General features: G+C 39.6%; 2 protein-coding genes across 4 annotated transcripts in view; both read left to right on the top strand.

The window, feature by feature from the left end:
* The first annotated feature begins 857 nt into the window (after positions 1-857).
* On the top strand, positions 858-4,875 carry LOC111673170 (heat shock 70 kDa protein 12A-like). Its single transcript, XM_023430846.2, has 4 exons — positions 858-1,167; positions 1,349-1,573; positions 1,665-1,836; positions 2,967-4,875. Exons 1-4 carry the CDS (start codon positions 886-888, stop codon positions 3,995-3,997), a joined length of 1,710 nt encoding a protein of 569 aa, XP_023286614.2. The 5' UTR covers positions 858-885; the 3' UTR covers positions 3,998-4,875.
* Positions 4,876-5,879: 1,004 nt separating this feature from the next.
* The window catches only part of parp4 (poly (ADP-ribose) polymerase family, member 4), a 21,812-nt gene continuing 8,198 nt past the window's right edge, over positions 5,880-19,493 (top strand). For all 3 annotated transcript variants that reach the window (XM_023430831.2, XM_087169744.1, XM_023430830.2), the window contains exons 1-24: positions 5,880-6,017; positions 6,772-6,899; positions 7,177-7,402; positions 8,891-9,020; positions 9,593-9,671; positions 9,768-9,872; positions 10,461-10,619; positions 10,931-11,068; positions 11,229-11,396; positions 12,080-12,231; positions 12,805-12,936; positions 13,869-13,967; positions 14,200-14,383; positions 14,606-14,747; positions 15,616-15,761; positions 15,931-16,062; positions 16,406-16,492; positions 16,685-16,849; positions 17,517-17,563; positions 17,810-17,891; positions 18,147-18,284; positions 18,367-18,556; positions 18,963-19,033; positions 19,256-19,443. In XM_023430831.2, coding sequence (XP_023286599.1) covers positions 6,774-6,899; positions 7,177-7,402; positions 8,891-9,020; positions 9,593-9,671; positions 9,768-9,872; positions 10,461-10,619; positions 10,931-11,068; positions 11,229-11,396; positions 12,080-12,231; positions 12,805-12,936; positions 13,869-13,967; positions 14,200-14,383; positions 14,606-14,747; positions 15,616-15,761; positions 15,931-16,062; positions 16,406-16,492; positions 16,685-16,849; positions 17,517-17,563; positions 17,810-17,891; positions 18,147-18,284; positions 18,367-18,556; positions 18,963-19,033; positions 19,256-19,443 — 3,086 coding nt within the window. In that variant the 5' untranslated portion in view covers positions 5,880-6,017; positions 6,772-6,773. The remainder of the gene's footprint in view (positions 6,018-6,771; positions 6,900-7,176; positions 7,403-8,890; positions 9,021-9,592; positions 9,672-9,767; positions 9,873-10,460; positions 10,620-10,930; positions 11,069-11,228; positions 11,397-12,079; positions 12,232-12,804; positions 12,937-13,868; positions 13,968-14,199; positions 14,384-14,605; positions 14,748-15,615; positions 15,762-15,930; positions 16,063-16,405; positions 16,493-16,684; positions 16,850-17,516; positions 17,564-17,809; positions 17,892-18,146; positions 18,285-18,366; positions 18,557-18,962; positions 19,034-19,255; positions 19,444-19,493) is intronic.

Below are 19,493 nucleotides of genomic sequence, written 5' to 3'. Positions count from 1 at the left end.
TGCTAACTTCAGTGGGAGAAAAGTGTGATAGAGACAAGAGATAAGAGTTGCTAGATCTGGGTAAGTAAACAGCTGCTAATGCTCATGTTAGCTATGTAGCAAAAGCAATACTGACATATAGCTCCTTTAAAGAGCAACCGCACCTGGTCTAATAGTGTGGCTGACCACACCCAGATGTGTTGGCTGTATGTCTATGCATTTCCTCCTTAACCTTTAAAGCCAAACATCAGGGCACAGGTTTAGAGGAAGCGATTGTTATGAAACCCTCTGGCTATAACTGAAATGGTTGATGATTGAGTTTCCTGCACCTCAATACAGAAATGAGAAATATTACAGTCTACCTGGTTGGTTTATAAACAGCAGAGAAAAATTCAGGCGAATCAGTGGATGATTCGCCTGCACGACATGGGGCATCTTCATACAGCTCATCTCCGTGGTACCGGATTGTACACTTGTATGTGGACAATGTTTTACAAACAAAACATATAAAGATCCAAATGATAAGCCATGGATGAATGGAGAATTGAAAGAAGCACCGAAAAAGAAAAAGCAAGTTCAGCTGGGTGATAGTACACAGGTTAGAGTTATACAGAAAGAAATTAGGAACATTATCATTATTATTAGGTGTGAACATAAAGCAGAAAATAGAAAGGAAGATGAGGGATACCAACTTAGTCTCCCACATTCTGGTCTTTACACTGTTTCCTCTTTTCTCTGACCTTGTCCGTGGTGGATGTGCACACTGAGTTTTAATGTGGTCACACCCTTCAGGAGGAGGGACTCGTTGGCAGAAAATTATAAATACATCAAATGATAACACTCCAGCACTTGCATCAGACACTGTAACAGCTGTTTCTTTGTTCGCCCATTTGATCTGTCTCTGTAATGAGTGACTCCTTTATCATAGCAATAGACTTTGGTACTGCCTACAGCGGATATGCCTTCAGTGTGTCACCAAGAGAGGCACAAACTGAGCCCATTCTGAAGACCTGGGGCAAGAAGTATGGATTTGACACCCCGAAGACTCCGACCTGCATTCTTTTTAATGAAAAAGAAGAATTCATTACGTTTGGTTATGATGCCAAAATGGCGTACTGTAAAATGGGTAAAACAGAGTCACAGGAAAAATACTTCTTTGAAAACTTTAAGATGTCTCTCTATGGCACAGTGAGTAAACCTTCTTTATTGTTTTAGACGTAAATGTAAGAATGATAAATACATTTAATGTAAATGTTTTTCTAATGAAACTGAATTTAATATAAATTGACTAAACTTCAGTGCTGAGCCCCATGAACGCTGTGTCCAAATAAAACTAAATATAAACTAATATATTGTAATTTATCACCAGCAACTCGATAGAAACATGATGATTCCAGCAGCAAATGGAAAGTCGATGAATGCCCTGAAAGTTTTCACAGCGGCACTGCGCTTCCTAAAGGAAGACGCACTGGACACCATCAGCGACCACACATCAGGGCGGCAGTATATTGCCTCTGATTTCACCTGGGTGCTGACGGTACCTGCTATCTGGGATGTTGCAGCAAAGCAGTTCATGAGAGAAGCAGCAACTGAGGTAACTACCTCTTTTATAAAAAAAAAAAAAGTATAATAATAAAATGTACATTTACACATGTGACTGACGGATTTACTGACTTGCATTACAGGCTGGCATTGTAACAAATGAATCGGCAAACCGGTTGGTAATAGCACTGGAGCCCGAGGCAGCATCAGTCTGGAGTAAGAAGCTCCCAGTTGATGGTTTCATCGCAGACAACCAAAACAAGGACACACTAGAGCAGGCTCCAGGAACACAATACATTGTTGTTGATTGTGGAGGTATGTGGTGCTGTTAATGGGAATTAAAAGTCAAATATAAGCTTTTAAAACATTTAGACACCTGACAGATCTGTGCACATTTACTAGTTTCAAATGTCATGTATAGCACAACACAGAATGGATTGGCAGTGTAAACAGCTGCTAAATTAATTGTAAAGAAGATCGAAAACTCACATTTTATGGAGGACCAGTGATGTTACAGGAAAACTAATAAAATATTTCCTTAATTTCATATTTTGATATACAGTTGAAAAATGAACTGTAAAACTAATTTATAAATGAATCCATCAATAAATACTTCAAATGGATTTACAAAATCAGCATAAAACACTAATTAAATGCACCATTTATAAATAAACGTATTAATTCATGAAAAAAAAAGAATTTGAAAAACTATTTGAAAAGACATTTTAAAAATGGGAACACATGAATTAATACATTTATTTCTAAATGGTTCAGGCTGTTTTTGTTTTTAAATCTTGAGTATTTATTGATGGGTTAATCGTTCATTTATAATTTCTTTTTTAATTTTCTTTTTTAATGCCTATTAAAATAGAAAATGCTTTATTACTTTTCCTGTGACATCCCTTGTCCTCCATACATTTAGATTAGCATTTCACTGATAACTGACAATGTCTGGTTTTGGCAGAAACATGCTGCACCGATTTTCACTGAGATTGTGTCATTTTTTTTTCTACTGCCAGAAATGTGTCAAAATAATCTGAAGGATTGAAAAAAATGTTTTTTTGGGGGGGCTTTAAGCTTTAAGCTTATATATATATATATATATATATATATATATATATATATATATATATAACCAATAGTAATCTGTATGTAGTATGTGTGCAGCATGGTGGCCAGCATTGTTTTCTTCATTGTCAGGAATGATGCCCTCACAGTCAGAAGGTTTAATTCCTTCATTTCCATAGAAAGAAACTTTAATCTAACAAGCAATTTATCACAGATATCATCAATAGAAAAAGTAGGTTTTCCTGGATATTTAAGACTTGTTGACATGTTTTCGAATGCTTTAAAACACCTCATTTTGTTTTCCCCTTTGTTGGGGAGTTATAGAGTGTTACAAAACTACTACTTGCTTTAATCCTGCAGTTACTTTTTTGTTGCAGGTGGTACTGTTGACATAAGTGTACATGAAGTGCTGTATGGAGGAGCCCTGAAGCAGCTGCACAAGGCTTGTGGCAACAATATGGGAGGACAAACGGTTGATGAAAAATTCAAAGATTTCCTCAAAGAAATATTCTTAGATGACCTCTGGGATGAGTATGAAAAGAGTTATCCTAGCGAGCTTCAGAGAATCATGTATGACTTCACTGTCGTCAAACAAGTGGATGACGATGCCACAATCCTTTGCCCATTTAACTTGGCAGAATTAGCTAGGAAAAGGCAAAATATTGATATGTACTTCAAGCAGGTGCAAGGTGCATCCTGGGAGGATGGAGAAATCAAAATCTCAAGAGAGAAAATGAAATCTTTCTTTGCTGAGAGTGTAGGCAAGATCACCAACAATCTCAGAGAAATCTTGAAGAAAGGTTTCGAAATCCAGTACATTCTGTTGGTGGGGGGCTACGCTTCAAGTGATGTTCTGCGCAGGTACATCACCAATCAGTTCACTGCTCAGTGTAAAGTGCTGTGCCCTTACAGGGCACAGGAGGCAATTTTGAAAGGAGCTGTCATGTTTGGAAAAACCCCGGAGGTTGTGGCAATCCGGAAAAGTGCTTTTACTTATGGGATTGATGTCTGGCAGATATTTGATGAGTCCATACATAAGAAAGAAAAGAAAACCTCAAATAATGACGGGCTCTGGTGCCGTGATATTTTCAGGAAACTGGTGGAAATCGGTGAAGACGTAGGTTGGGATGAAACCAGAGAGCACATTTTCCATCCAGTAGATGCAAATCAGACATTTGTGAATTTTGCATTTTATCGCACAGAGAGAGAAAATCCAATGTATGTTGATGAGTGGGGCCTAGAGGCTGTTGGTTCGGTTGATGTTAGCATGCCTTTGACAGAACGTGGCCGAAATCGGAAAATCAAATTGGAAATAAAGTTTGGCTCCACAGAAATTCAAGCCACAGTCACTGACGTTGATTCCAAGTGTACAGGTAGAACCAACATTGATTTCATGACCAAAGCATGAAGATAGATGTTTGTAATAATATGGAAATTCAACCATCTCCTCAGTTGTTTCTTCAAAAGCTATTGCATCAACATCATACACACAGGTCAACAGATATTAAAGAAAGAAGACATGACTCTGTATGTATTTATTGTTCATTACTGCTTCAGGAATACAGTATCCCAAACAGAAGGCTCAGCCATTGCAACCATGTCAACTCACTTCACACATACAACCCCTGCATGTAGTTAGTGCTATACTCATTATAATGCAATGTGTCACAGTCATAATCATAGTTGCTATGAGCACATCCATGACAGCGACAACAATGGCCACAGCCATGTCATCTCATGGCAACAGTCTTAATATAACTAGTTGTATCTACCAACAATAGTACAGTACAGACTCGCAGCTTTATTTATGTAATGCGGAATTATTGTGAAGGAATGTGAGCGTAGTTCAGAATACAAATTCCCACAACTTGCTTCGTTATACACATGAAAGAGGCAGGGTTGTGTACTTGACTGAAAACTTTATGTTGGCTCTATGATCTATTGTAACTTAAACAGTTATGTTTGTTTGTTTTTTCTGCCAATAACTCCTGGATGTCTTAAACGTCCTACATATAGACTACATTTCAAATTTTATTTTAGACATAGACATTTTATTATGCATGTAGACATCCATCCAGTTAAATTCCCAAAGATGCAGTTTAACAGAATGTGTTAAAGTGGTAATTGGAAAAATATGTATTTTAAATGCTACGAAATATTATAGGTGATATGACTTAATGTTTTTTATTTCTTATTTACATCGTACCAGTGTGTGAACTGGCACATGAAACAATTATTATAGAGAGCAGTTCTCATTCAATAAAGTTGTTCATATTTGTTTATTTATTTATTTTTGATGTGTTCCTTGTATGTTCATAAAGCACTCTGTGTCTTTTGTCTTTTTATTTATCCACTTTTTTTGTCTATAGCCTCAAATAGAAGCCCCAGCACGGCTTAAAACCTGAGGTTATTAGTTCAAACAGCAAGAAACAGCATCTCTATTTACTTACCAGGCTATACACTTTGCAACCGGATTGCTGCGGCTGGTCATTACTAAAAGTAATGAGCCAGAATAATTAATGGTGCATGTACAGTTTTTGTTTGCAGTACAACTCTTCATCCAGAGGAGGGAGCATGGCCCTGTGGGTGTGTTGTAAATAGAACAGCCCATGTGGACAACTGGAATTTATGTTTGCTCTGAACCAGGAAGACACGCACTGACTGACTCTGTCAAGTTACAGTAACTCACAGTGAGACTATTACCACTCCGGTGACTTTCCTTTCAGTGTAAAAGACATACAGAAAGGCAATTGGAACAAATTTCAAAATAAGTCTGATTTGTCGAGTATTATCATTATCTATATTTTTCTTTGCATTCTGACCAGAGTTCCTTTGGTATTATAAGCAACTTTGCCTCCAAAACAGCAAAATGGAAGTTACTCATGGTTCAATTTGAACTATTTTCAAAACAAAACTCAGGTTTTCTGAGTTTTGCTGTTGCTTAGTCGAAGTGCAGATATGAGAGTGGATTCTTACCCCCAGTAAGAATGCAATTAAGACATTTCCCCAAACATTAAACTATTCCTCTTAATTTACAAAGAAACTGTTTTGGGGCATGCTGCTTAAATTTAATATCACTCACAAGTACAAATCAGTGTTTTATCAGTACAGAATGGTGGAGAATTATTATACTTTATGTAATGAAACCAATAATTAACTGAAAACAAACAAACAACAGAATGATTTTTGAAATATTATTTGTTTAACAGCTGTCCATGAGGGAGTGAGCTTCCTCATTTCGCTGTAACGTCACAACCTTTATTTTGAAAACACACCGGAAGCTCAAACAACCTGATACAAAACCAGCTGTGGCAGTACATTATTCTTCAGTATTTCATCCATGGATGTATTATAAGACGCGATACATGACCTGACGTCAGCCTATGCTTTTTGACAACAGCTTCGGGAGTATCACCAGGACGTTTACGGTTAAGTAAACATCAAGTGTCTTTATTTAACCAGACGTCAGATAACGACAAGTCTCATTTCGTAGACGTTACCTTTACGTGCTAAATGGTGCAGAGAGCTAGCTAAACGAGTTTTAACGGCTACTGATGCACTTTACTGGACATTTTGTGACGCCTTCACATCGCTAACTTTGTTAATTGTTTAATGTTTTGTTTGTTTGTTTTCATTCATTATTCGGTAAATAAACAAATATATACATATATATATATATATATATATATATGCAGTCCTTCTAACGTTATAATAATTTCCAGGTGCGCTGGAAACATATATATATATATATGTAAATGTGTGTGTATTACGTCAAAAAGGTAATTTGACAGTTGTGTAGAGTGGCAAATGTTGTTTCCAGCGCACCTGGAAATGATTATAACGTTAGAAGGTGTAAACATTTATTTAGATACTTGCACATTGTGGCCTGTTTATGGGCTTTCTTGGGCTTTTATAGGATTTGCTTCCGCATTTGCTTCCCAGAAATACGCGTGTAGGTGTGTGTGCGTGCATACGTCCTTGCTTTTGTGTGTGTGTGTGTGTGTGTGTGTGTGTGTGTGTGTGTGTGTGTGTGTGTGTGTGCACACGTGTGTGTGCTGTGTGTTATGGACTGCAAACCAGAAAGAAAGCCCTAACCCACTATTTTCTCCTTAAATGTAACGCAAAAACAACTGGTATTATATATTCTGACAACTTTTTTGGGGGTGTGTCCTGTCCTTACAGGCATGGCTTTGTTTGAGAACTGCTCCTTGTTATTGGATCTGAAAACTTTGCCCTTCAAGGAGAAGAAGAGGCTGAAGTCAGCAGTAACAGAGAATGGAGGCAACATTTCCTTTGTGGTCAATAAACAGGTCAGTGGGTGTGATCAGTCCCTGCTGTAGGTGGTAGCTTGTTACCAAGTTGTTTCCAGATATGTCAGGCTTTTTTTTTATTAACAACTAAATATAATCCATCTCCAATATGATAAATGAAGAAGCAGCCATGTCATCCTAGTGGCACAACCAACAGAAACATGGCAGACATGCATGCTGCCACCTTCTGGTGTTCGTCTGCTTCTAGAGCACTCCCTCCTATAGGATAAGTTCATATCCATTAACAAAAAAAATCACGACTTTTTATTTCTCATAGTGCTCTCTGATAGTGACCAGCGATGTGTCCAACCTGAGCTCCAACAGGCTGCGTAGCATCCAGAAGTACGAGACTCCCGTGGTCGGGGTGGAGTATGTGTACAGCTGTCTGGACAGAGGAGCTCTTCTGCCTGTGGATGGATACAAGCTGGAGACATCCGCTCCCTCTGATTTTTCAACCCCTCCTCTTGTTCTCCCCTCGCCGAGGTCAACTCCATTGTCACAAGGTACTATCTTTATAGCCAGTAATTCTCTTAAAAAAACCCACATATTCATAGATACTAAGCAGATACACAAAATAAAACAGGGTAAGAAAAATCGCTGAGAACTGTCAGGTTCTTGGCTCTCCTTGTATTTTATATGAACATCACATATGGACTCACAATGTTTTAAAGACAAAAACACCTTCATCAGGTCAGCAGGTCTTTGTTTCACCAGTCTTTAAAATTCACTTATAAGTCATATTACTCAAATAACAATCAATCTATACTTTGCCTCTGCTTTTGGTAGATTGATAATAGGAGGGAGTGAACATTGTGATTTAATCAATAGCTATTAAATAAAAAATTATTCTTACAGGTTCTCTGTAATAATTCATTTCACATTTCTTGTTAGTTTGGAGTAAATAGAGGAAGAATTGACTAGTTAGCAGAAGTAGCAATGGCTGCTATTGTTAGTTGGGTGACGTGAGTACAAACTCAAAGTAAACTTCCCAAAATTGAGAGGAAACAATATCACATTTCTTCCAGTGCTGGTTCCAAAACAAAACTGTGGGAGAACCAGGACACTATTTAATGCACATCAGACTTTAATTAGCTTCTGGAGTCAGGCCTGATTATCTTCCACACCATTTAATCAACAGATGATGTCTAAAAATGTTTCATGGACACAACAATGATAAATGTGAATGTGAAATGAGTTAGAGATTATATAAAAATGCAGATTCCATGGATTCTCACTTTAAAATAAGATGTAGCTTTATGGATCCATGTTGGACAATTATGTGCTGTAACTGCAGCAGGAAATTAAAGGACCATGATGGTGAAGCACCCCTCACCCTGATATCTGTAAATACACATTATTTACCTGTTTATGTATCAAACTTTGAAATTAAAATGAAATTTTGGTTGTTTTAAAATGTGCAGACAGGGTTTGTACTCTGTGCAGTCAGAGGAATGTAAAATGCTAATCATTCACTGTTTTTATTCCTGTGTCAACCAGTTACATTAGAGAGAGAAAAATCTGATCAGAGCCAGGACTCTACCCAGCTCTAGCACAATGACTCATGATTACACACTCGGTCGTTGCCTTTCAGCACAGACACAAGTCATGAGTGTCTTTGCTTATCAAAACCGGCTCAGTAGTTTTGCCTTCCCACTTCCACAGAAATATATGGACATTCTGATTAAAAACACAGTTTAACAGGTTCAACGACACATGAGTCTTTAGCCCAGATAAAGGCTGTGTTTGCTCAACAGGTGTGTCCACTATTGCACTTTGTCACACATTCAGATCTTCTTTAGTGTGAATTCAAACCTGCAGCAGTGTTGTATAAAGAGCGTTTTGTTGTGTGTGTATATGTAACCATCCATCTGTCACATTGTTTACATGGTATGTGTGTACGCGGGGTTAAATGCATACCAGCTCTTGCAGAACATTAAACGCGAGGTTGAGTGAGTCGTGAACGTTTGTCTGTTCTGTCCTGGGCTCTGTAGCGTCCAAAGCACCGACGAGCACAGCTGTTGCTGAGCAACCCAAAGAGCCGGCCGAGTCTATGGACTCCGTCAGTCGGACTCAGAGGACAGAGACTCCTGAGAAAAGCGGAAATATCCTGGAAAAGTTCAGGTGTGAAAAAACAATCATCCTCACATCAGCCTGGACAATAAACAACAATAAAAACATTTACATTTATTGTGCAAATGATTAAAGGTTCAGCCTCGTCTTCATGGTCCTTGTTAAAAACATTTCTTTAGTATTTTTTATACATAGTATTTAAAGTATCACACTGTATTGACAATGGAGTTATATTTCTGGCATAGTTATAATAAATATGAAGCCTTCATGAAACTTATTGGCAACTTTTGGCTTTATTTAAGCTGCTATTTCATAAAAACTTTGCAACAATCTCATTTGGGGAGAGTCTTGGTGTTTGCCCAGATTTGTTTTCCTCTCTTTTACCATTCCCTCTTCCTTCAGCCAAATAATTAAAGGATTGTTGTACTAAAGAGAGTCACTTTTGCACAACCACCGGCCACTTGGGGGGTGAATTCAAATGTCACTGTTACCAATTCAAATATAAAGTTGCACCCCCCACAGCTCTAGTCAAATAAGCACTGCTCACACTTTGTCACATTCCCATATAACAGATGAAATATCACTGATCTTTTCTATTTTTTATTTTTTTTTAAATTACACAGAATTTACACGGAGACTGATTCTGATCTTCCATCGTATCCGGATAATTTTCAAGTGGCCAAGTATTCAGTCTTTGAAAAGGTAAAGCTTCAATTTTTTTTTTTTAAAAACCTGATTACTACTGCTGTTATAGTGACACTAGAATTGCCATTGTTAATAACATACATTTCTCTGAAGATAAACAGCAACACATGGTGTGTGCTGGAGCTGCAGAGCGTCAAAGGAGAGAAAGGACGGCTGTACCGTGTGGTCAGGTACTGGAAGAATAATACAGGAGCCAAGGTATGAAGTCTTTTGTATGTTACTGCTTGCACTGCATGTCAACTTTGTGAGCTTAGTATAGAAAACACAGAGTGATCTCATTGTCTTCTGCAAATAATGCTAAACACTGTATATATGTCTCTTACTATATCTTTGTTTGTGCTGTTTGTTTGTGTTTGGAATTGACCTGTAAGTTCTCCGATGATTCTGTTGTTTGTCTTTTGTTGCTTCAAGAACTCACATATTAAACTATTGTAAGCTGTATAAGCTGATGTTTTCCTTTATGCTGTCTATTGTAGGATGCTATAGAAGTAAACAGAATTTAAAAGGTATTTGCAAAAGTGTTGAACCAATGTGGAATTGTAAGATTTTTTCAATTTGTATACCAAAATAGTGTAACTACAATTATTCAAATCTCCCCCAGAATGTCCTCAGTATCAGAGACAACATTTAAACCATCATAAGACATTGTACTGTAATGTAAACCGTCCAGTGAAACCAGCCCAAGTTCTTTAGTGATGGTCATCAATTTTTACCCCGATCAAAGGCACAAGTAATCAGAATGTAAAAAATAAAAATAAAAGTACATGTCTGTGTTTGTGCCAACAGAAGGAGGCGATGAAGGATATGCTGGTGTTTCTGTCCACGTCAGAGGAAGCTCTGGAGATGTACCAGGCTCTGAGAGAGACCTTCAAGACTACAGGTCTGCAGCTGAGGAGCAGCATCCCTCCACAGGCCCGCGACCTGGGTTCCTCCCCCCTGCAGCAGGTCCAAGACAGACACTGCACATCACAGTTTCTATAACGGTTTACACATTTTGCTGCGACTCCCTGGTTTGTTGCAAGGCATTGTGGAAAGCATCAAAGACACTACTTTTTATATATATTTTTATATGAAGTTTACAGTATGTTCTGCATTTTTTAATATGCCACAATATTGTGTTAGTAGGATTTTGAGCCAGACTTTGTGTTACTGTGATGTCTGAAGCCTGAGGAATCACTGCTGCTGGACATTTGTGTGCCGTAGCTGAAGCTAATGAGCTGATTAGGTGATTTCCATGTGCTTTGTTTGGCTGACAGCTGCTGCTGGAGGAGAAACTGAACACAGGAAGCTTATCACAGGAGGTGGCCGTTTTTGTGGAGATGCTGTGGACTGAGGCCGTGGGCTTACTCAGCAACATCCTCAGAGTTTCAGTCAACAAGCTCAGCCTCAATGATGTAAGTTTTTCTCCGTGGATTGTTCTGTAAAGTTTCAGTGTAATGTCAGACTGAAAGCAGCTGTCCCATCAGCCTGTTGTTCGTTTTGACTTCCAGAGAAGCCTCTCATCATGGATCTCATTAGAATTACACTTATACTCCGTGCCTTGTGTATGTGTAGGTGACCAGGGCGGAGGGCTTGTTGCTTCAGGCTCAGAGGAAGCTAAAGGAGGAAAATCCTACAGAGGTGGTGTCTCTCCTGGCAGAGTTTTACACCCTGCTGCCGCACTGGATGCCCCAGTTATCCCCCGATGCCAAGCTCATCTCTCAGAAACTGGACCTCTGTCAGGTAACAGAGAACATACACTAAAGACAGATACACACATACAAACATAAAGAACTCAACATTCATGTCTTTGTGCTTGCGCACTAGGTGTGTCTAAAATCAAGCAGGTTCTTACCCTGTGTCGTGTTCACACTGGGAGTGACCAAGTGAAGCAAAGCCGTCGGTATACATACAAAAAAAAACCTGTTAATCAGTGTGCTGTTGATGAACACTATTGTCCCACAATGCCATGCACAAACTCAAGAAGCTAAACACAGCATCAAAAACTTAAACTGAGTTCTGGATGGCAGTGAAACAAACAAAAAAGTGTCACTCCAGAGTCGCAGGTTGACATGCATCAGTGCACATGTTTCCTCTTAGTGCAACACATTCATAGGTGTGTCTGATAAACACTGATAAATACTCTTAAACACACTTAGTGATTGGCAGTTTAGATTAGATTTAAATCTGATATTGTTACATCAACACATTGTTTGTGGTGATTATCGTGTTTTCTTTTCAGCTTGTAGTTTTTCTCTGAGCTCTTTGGCTTCTGAAGCCGTGTAGTACATTTATGTTATTGTATGGTATTCAAAACTTCCATTATAATAATAATATATAATGAAATATAATTATAAATAATGGTCACCACTGTCCCATGTGCATATTCAGGCTTAAAATAAACACAATCATTTCTGTTCGTCAAGTTAATTAGAGATCTGCTGAACGTGAGTGAGATGACTCTGAGAAGCCCCGCCCCTTCCTGTCTGGGAAACTACCGCGCTCTGAGGTGCAGCATTGAGACGGTTCCCTCCAGCAGCTCCGAGTTTCAGGCCGTGACTGCTCTGCTGCGGGACAGGTAGCGTACAGCCTCAGAAATGCTTGTATGTCTGATATTCAGGAGAGAAGAACCTGTTTGCAGTGACCCAGTGCTTCTCAGCTGCAAAACACACACGTCCATTCACAAAACCTGGTGCAAATGAACACCACCTGTTATTTGTGTCCCTATTTAGTCTTTTCACTCTTCTAGTGGTTTTATATATCCACCCTGCAGCCTTTTTGACAGCTTCTCTGCTCCACTTTTCTCTCCACTTTCAAACAAAACTACAGTCTTCCTTAAGTTAGACAGACAGCACTCAGACAGACAGCATATTCTAATAAATTGCCCAGTAAGTATCTGAAGAGTTGAATGCAGTTTGATCTTAATCAGCCTTTCCCTCTCTGAAGATATAGAAAATACGGAAACAGAACATTGTTCACCAAAGGGACATGACATTCAAGTTAACTGTGATATATAAGAATGAATGTAAATATTAGAGTGGTAGAAAAAGCAACCCACAACTCTGACACACACTGTGGAGCGTTTTCTGTGTAGAAGTGGTGTCCATCCGTACACTTTATAACTATATATTCATCCACCTGTGCTTCGCAGCAAGGTGCAGATCCAACAGGTTCTGCGTGTCAGCCGAGGGGTGGAGCTTCAGACATTTAAGGGTGAGCTCGGGAACATTAAGCCACTCCTCCATTCCTCCAGCCCCAGCAACTTTGTAGGAATCCTTTCCCGGTGAGCTCACACACACACACACACACACACACACACACACACACACACACACACTAACACACACTGTGGATACTGTGTTGACAGAAATCTAAAACCAAGCCTTGATGAAATGTAATTAGATTTGATGGGAAGACCAGATAATTGTCTCTAAATAGGGGCGAGTCTCCGTAATGTGACACACAAGCACACACACAAAAACAGTTCAGTAGTGGTGTGTAATATAATGCAAGACATACATGAATTATTATAATGGAAATTTCACACACTCAATTAACGATGTCTCTGTTTTTGACATATTGTATGTTGTGAAAAGTGACCTACTTCCTTCTTCCTACTCACACACTGAAGAACAGCCTCCCATTTTATCTTATTGAGCATCCTGAGATCCAGCTCCTCAGTCAGAGGGAAATTGTTGTTGTCGGATGATGATCCCAGGTGTTGTTGCACAGAAACCGATGAAATTCAAATTTCTGAGAGGAAAAGTTCTTTACTTTTTGAATTTCAAAAGCCAGACTGTCTGCAGAATGGGAATGCACCACCAGAGGAGCATTATATATTCTTTTACTTTTTGAAAGAAAAGTTAGAGACGTTTGATGAAGTTAAGTTTTCCCGACGTCATTCTACAGAGTTGGTCGATAAATAAAGTTCAAGCAGTGACCTTCTGTCTGATATTTTTTTTTATTGGATCACTCAGAAAACAGTCAGCCAATCAGAAGAGAGGCTCAGATCCTCTCTTCTGATTGGCTCACCGACCTGTTGTTACTAGAGCTCCAGAGAGAAGCCTGAGAGAGGAGATGTAAAACTACAAACATGAAAAAAATAAAACACTTTAAAATAATAAAATATGGGACCTTTAAATCAAAAATTAAATCAATTAAGACATCTGCCTTGAACTTTTATTTTGTAACCCAGTATTTTCACTCTCTCTTTAGTGGTCTGCTGTTGCCCCGTGTTGGAGTGGAGCATCATGGGATAGAGAGAACAGACACTGGTAATCTGGGCAGTGGAATCTACTTCACTGATGCCATTAGGTTAGTAGTGTTTTGGCATATAACACCATTAACGTTAACTTGTCCTTAATCTATTTACAAGAACAGGTAAACCCAAAACAATTTAAAAAGCGTGAAAATATATTTTAAGAAAAGGTGATAATGTTTTGGTGAGCCTGTGGTCCTCAGCTACATTATTTCATCATCTGGTGGAAACAACACGGCCATCTTTAGAGTAACCATGTCTTTCATTCTCCATGTCCTCGGTCCACAGCACCAGTCTGAAATACTCCAAGTGCAGCGTGACAGACGGCTCTCGGCTGCTGTTGGTGTGCGATGTGGCGTTAGGAAGTTGCAAGGACGTCCACAAGAGAGACCTCACGCTGACCGAAGCCCCTGAGGGACACCACAGCGTGCATGGAATCCGCCGCAGCCGTAACACACACTCCGAGTTTGAGGTAGAAAGTGTGTGTGTGAATATAGATAGAATGATAAATTGATAAATGAACAGACCCCCTAATGAACTGATTTTCATATCTCATATGGGACATGGATCAGTTGTTTATCCTGACAATGTGAACCCATCAAATTGATGTACAGCTAAGATTTTTAATTCTGATTTGAACCACTTGTCGTTCGGGGTTAGGGCACTCTAACGTATAATTATACCTGTGCTCCAGGATGATGAGTATGTGGTCTACAGTCCTGATCAAGTGAAACTGAAGTACGTGGTACAGTTCAGCATCGAGGGAGACCAGCTGAAGGAGTTCAGTCCTACCATCAACAACTCCGCTGAGCCGTGTCTGCCTCCATCTGATCAGAGTGAGCGCCAAATACCTACTAAGGGTTTTCTTAAACATTAACACAACAATTTTGCGGTTCTTAAAGATGTTTTTTAAACCACTTTGATAAACTCAAAATGATATCACAATACAGTTCTCCAGTCTACTCAGCTTAAGTGTGGAGAGTTTTACTTCAGAACAAAGGAAAAACAAAGAGGCAGAGTTTAAATTCAGAGTTTAGTGTCCCATGATGGTCTTAATTCATTTTCAGACATAGAATCTCATGCTATCAAATTCATTTTAAGAGTAAACATTTTACATCATGTTCCGGCACTGCTTTTACCTGCTGGTTTTAAAGGTGCGGTTACAAACACATTTTGGAGTCTTGCTAACCATTAAATCACCGCAGACTCCTTCATCACATTTCCATGCAGACGTCATTGAACCATTAACGTTCTTCAAGAGTGTCTGCAAGTCTTTCAGTGTTGTAAATCATGTCACCCTGGGGTCTTAATGAATGTGGAGATAAAATGAGTTGATTCCATGTGGCATTGATGATGTGGGTAATAATAATGATGAAATGAAAAACAGAAATAGACTTGTACTGTCCTAAATACACTGTAGAGAAATAGTAACTATGAGAATGTGTTGAGACACAAGGAGGCGATGGAATCTAATCTGCTGTAAGTTAGGGTGGTGTTTTGGGTCTTGCAGTACAGGCATTGTGTTCTATCAATGAGAATTACTGCAGTAATACAGACTGGTTTTATTTTCACATTCATCTGTTGAAATACTTGGTTTTACATATATTTAAATTTACTTGCAATTTGTTTAACTCCACTCTGATGTGTTCTCTGTGTTGTCATGATTGCAGTGCAAGTAAATTTTGTGTGTGTGTTTGTGTGCAGCACCCTCTTTGGATTTGGATGACGGGGTTGAAAAGATTAAAAACCCCCTGGAGGATGTGACAGCTGGACTGTTGGACAGCTCTGGCGAGCAGCTCCCTCTGCAGGCCGTCCACGTGAAGTGCAAACTGATGGATCTGCTCTCTCAGGTGATCTTTGTTTTTTGTTTTTCCTGGCTTCGTTTTAATGGTTGATTTGATCTAACCTGCTAAAATGCATCACACTACTGGATAGAAACTGTTACCGACTGCTGCGTTTATTGGCTCACATCTCACATAAGGCACTGACGGTTTGTCTCTCATCTCTTTCCTCCTTAAGGTCATCATTTTCCAGAAATACACCAACACGAGCTCCGTGCCCATTGAGGCAAAGTATGTCTTCCCATTGGACGATTCTGCAGCAGTGTGTGGATTTGAAGCTTTCATCAACGGGAAACATGTGGTGGGAAAGGTAACTTCTTCTCAGTTACTCTGTTCTTTTATTATCTAATATCTTATTTCTGTATTATATTATTTTGTGATAGTGATAATGATAATATATTGTAAATGTCACCACTGTCAATGACGCAGTTCAATTTCATGTTCTCATTAAAAAGTTGGCACTGGGACTTCACATCTGTTTTATCACACCAGCTGTTCAGTATGACTCTGATACCGTATAGATATATTTTCAGGCCGTCATTGTACTACGCCGTGCAACAAAACCACACCCACCGGTGCAAAGTATAAAATTAGCATGAAGGATAATTATCCAAACCAGTTTAACCTTGTTGTTGTGTCTGTGTGGTTCTCAGGTGAAAGAGAAAGAGGCGGCTCGTAAGGAGTACAAGCAGGCTATTGAGAAAGGCCACGGAGCGTATCTCATGGACCAGGATGCCCCTGTATGTCCACCCTCAACACACATCATCATGCTGAGTCAAGCTCAATTCTGACTAATCCATCATTATACCAGAGTATTTTCTAGCCCATTTCCATAGCGTTTCATTAATGAAATGAAAAGTTTGTGATTAATCTGACACTTAAAAATGTATTTTTTACACTGGTTGTGACAAAGTTTTTTGTGCTCGCTGCAGGACGTGTTCACAATCAGCGTGGGCAACCTGCCGCCCGGCGCCACTGTCCTCATTAAAGTTACCTTCGTGTCTGAGCTGATCATCAGGCGTGGGGGTATTCTTTTCTCCCTGCCTGGGAGTGTGGCTCCGTGGCAGGAGAGTGCAGCACTCAACCAGACCACACAGGTAACGAGAGCCTGGATGAGAGGCTTGTTATTAGGCAGACTGTCAGTAGAGTGAAAAATGGCAAAAGGTCCCTATGGAAGCAAAAAAAAAAAACCCAGTGAGAACACAGACAGAGGGCAGAGTCTACTGTTGTACTGTGTGTGCGTGTGTTGGCTCCTTATTATCCTTCTGGTGAATGTTTCACATGTGTGTGTCAGTTAAAAAGCAGAAACACACTATGACACATCGAAACGAGTTTTTACGCTGGTTGTGAGGTAAAAACACACACACACACACACACACACCCTTTGTGCAATATCCCTTATCTGCTGCTAGTTTTGGTTTGTTTAAATATCTTTTGAACATATTGTATTATTACCTATTATTAATCTTTTTTTATGGACACTTTGCGGTTCTCTTTCTGCCCACTGGCCACTTTGCTGCTGTGAAACTGCAAATTTCCCCACTGAGGGACTTTCACCGCAGGAGCGATTATAAACAGAGGCCAAGTGTTGTTGTTTCAGTTTATTTGTTCATGTTGCTGCATCAGGTTTGTTTCTACCGATCTGATCCGGTGCTGATTGTCTCGAGGATATTGGATCTCATGTCGTAGTGTGTGATGGACTCGACACTGAAAGTAAAATGACTGTTAATGGTCTTATCTGTTTTGTGTGTTGTTGCTCAACAGGTCACTGTGGAGAAGGTGTGTGTGACTGACAAGGCAGCAAGTACAAGGTGGTTTTTTGGGGCTTTTTTAATACAAAATTATTTTTTAATCCATTTTTCATGAAATCCGACTCCATCTTTAGTGCTGAATATTATTTGTGTTGTGTGGGCAAACAGTGGATCTAGTGACTAGGTAATCAACAAATGATTAAATAAGAATTTGTTATTTATCAAGTAAAACTTATGGATAGAAAATTGTTTCTCTCCCTACGAGAGACACTTAAATGTGTCTGATGTGTTGTTTCTTTCCCTCAGAGAGTTCACCCTAGACGTGTCGATTGAGATGCCCTATGAAATTGACACTGTGTATTGCCTCACTCACAAAGTCAAGATGAAGGTAATGTTGGTGTATTTCTGATTATGCAGATTGCTACATGGTTGCCAGTTATTTCCTCTGTCTCACTGGATTCACACAAAATTTTGAGTTTTTTTTTCATGTTAAAATACTAAAGATTTGCATGTTACAGCTTCACCAAAATATGCCTGTTTTTCCGTGTTTTAACATCAGAAGTTGAGAAGTTCTTTTGTGTGTGTGTGTGTGTGTGTGTGTGTGTGTGTGTGTGTGTGTGTGTGTGTGTGTGTGATCCCATAGAGTACACAGTGTAAGGCAGTAGTGAGTGTGCTGCCAGGAGAGGTCATGGGTGCAGAGGGTTTCCAGCTGACAGTCACTCTGTCTGAGATCCACCGGCCCAGGATGTGGGTAGAGACCCACCCTGACAAGGACAGCCAGGTCAGTCGATGTGTCTGATTTCCTCTCTTTGTCTCATTTTGTTCCTTTTTTTAAAACCTTAATCTGCTGCTCTCTCCTCCAGGCCTGCATGTTGGTTTTCTATCCATACTTTGACATCGAGTCCATGTTTGTGCCCGATGAAGTCGTCCTGTTGCTGGACACGTCTGAGTCCATGAAGGGAGAGTCTCTCCACATGGCCCAGAGGATCGCCCTCCAGGTCCTCAAAACCCTCGGCCTTCACCTTAGACTCAATGTCATTTTATTTGGCACAGGTCGGTTTTGTCCTTTTAAGTTTTCATGAATACTGTGACAAAATTTTGAAAAGACAAAAGACAAGTTTGCAAGATGAGACAAAGCAGAACTCAGTGTTAAAGAGGAAGCTGAAATTAGAGATGACAGATAGTGAAAGGTATTAATAAAAATTAAATAATTGAAGTAAATCTACAGTGTGTTCAAGAATAAAACTGCACGACACATTCTATGAATAAAGGAATAAAACCAGCACTTCTTTGGTAATCTGTTATCCACTCTTACATGCAGTAGTGTTTCTGCACTTCATCTCACATGAGCTGTGGAACATGGACATATAATTATTAAGATTATTCCCACCAGTACAAGAAAACTGTCTCAGGAGACATTCACTTTTCACATGGTTTTACTGTGTTTTTGTCTGGTCAGATCACACTGAAGCGTTCCTGACAGCACAGCCGCTCGCTGAATTTCATCAGGCAGCAGAGAACTTCATCAAGGTGAGTTCAACCTGGAAGCCATTTCTTGAAAGGAATACTGAATGTTGTTGACATGAAGCAAGCATATATTTCTTTAAATCAAAATTATAAAATACTTTATTATTTTCTGTGGTTATTTCTAATGATCAGTATGATTAACGTAGCTATAAAGTTCCACTGTATAACAAGTTATCTAACGCCGTAAACTATAAAACAAGTTATTTCCTTCATGTGGAATATCAGCGCCTCTCTCCAGTGGGAGGCAGCACCGAGCTGTGGCGGCCCCTGCGCGCTCTCAGCCTGCTGCCTCCGTCCGTCGGCACCAGGAACCTGCTGCTGCTGTCGGACGGCCACATCCAGAACGCAGAGCTCACCTTGCAGCTGCTCAGAGACAACGCTCAGCACAGCCGCCTCTTCACCTGTGGGCTCAGGTCTGAGTGGTTTGAGGGGTCAGGGTGTCTTGGAGGGGGTGGGGTGGGTG

This window comes from Seriola lalandi, unplaced genomic scaffold (genome assembly GCF_002814215.2).
Source record: "Seriola lalandi dorsalis isolate HSWRI2012SDOR001 ecotype SW California unplaced genomic scaffold, Sedor1 jcf7180002054912, whole genome shotgun sequence".
NCBI lineage: Eukaryota > Metazoa > Chordata > Actinopteri > Carangiformes > Carangidae > Seriola > Seriola lalandi.
This window is presented reverse-complemented; position numbering and strand designations above follow the sequence as displayed.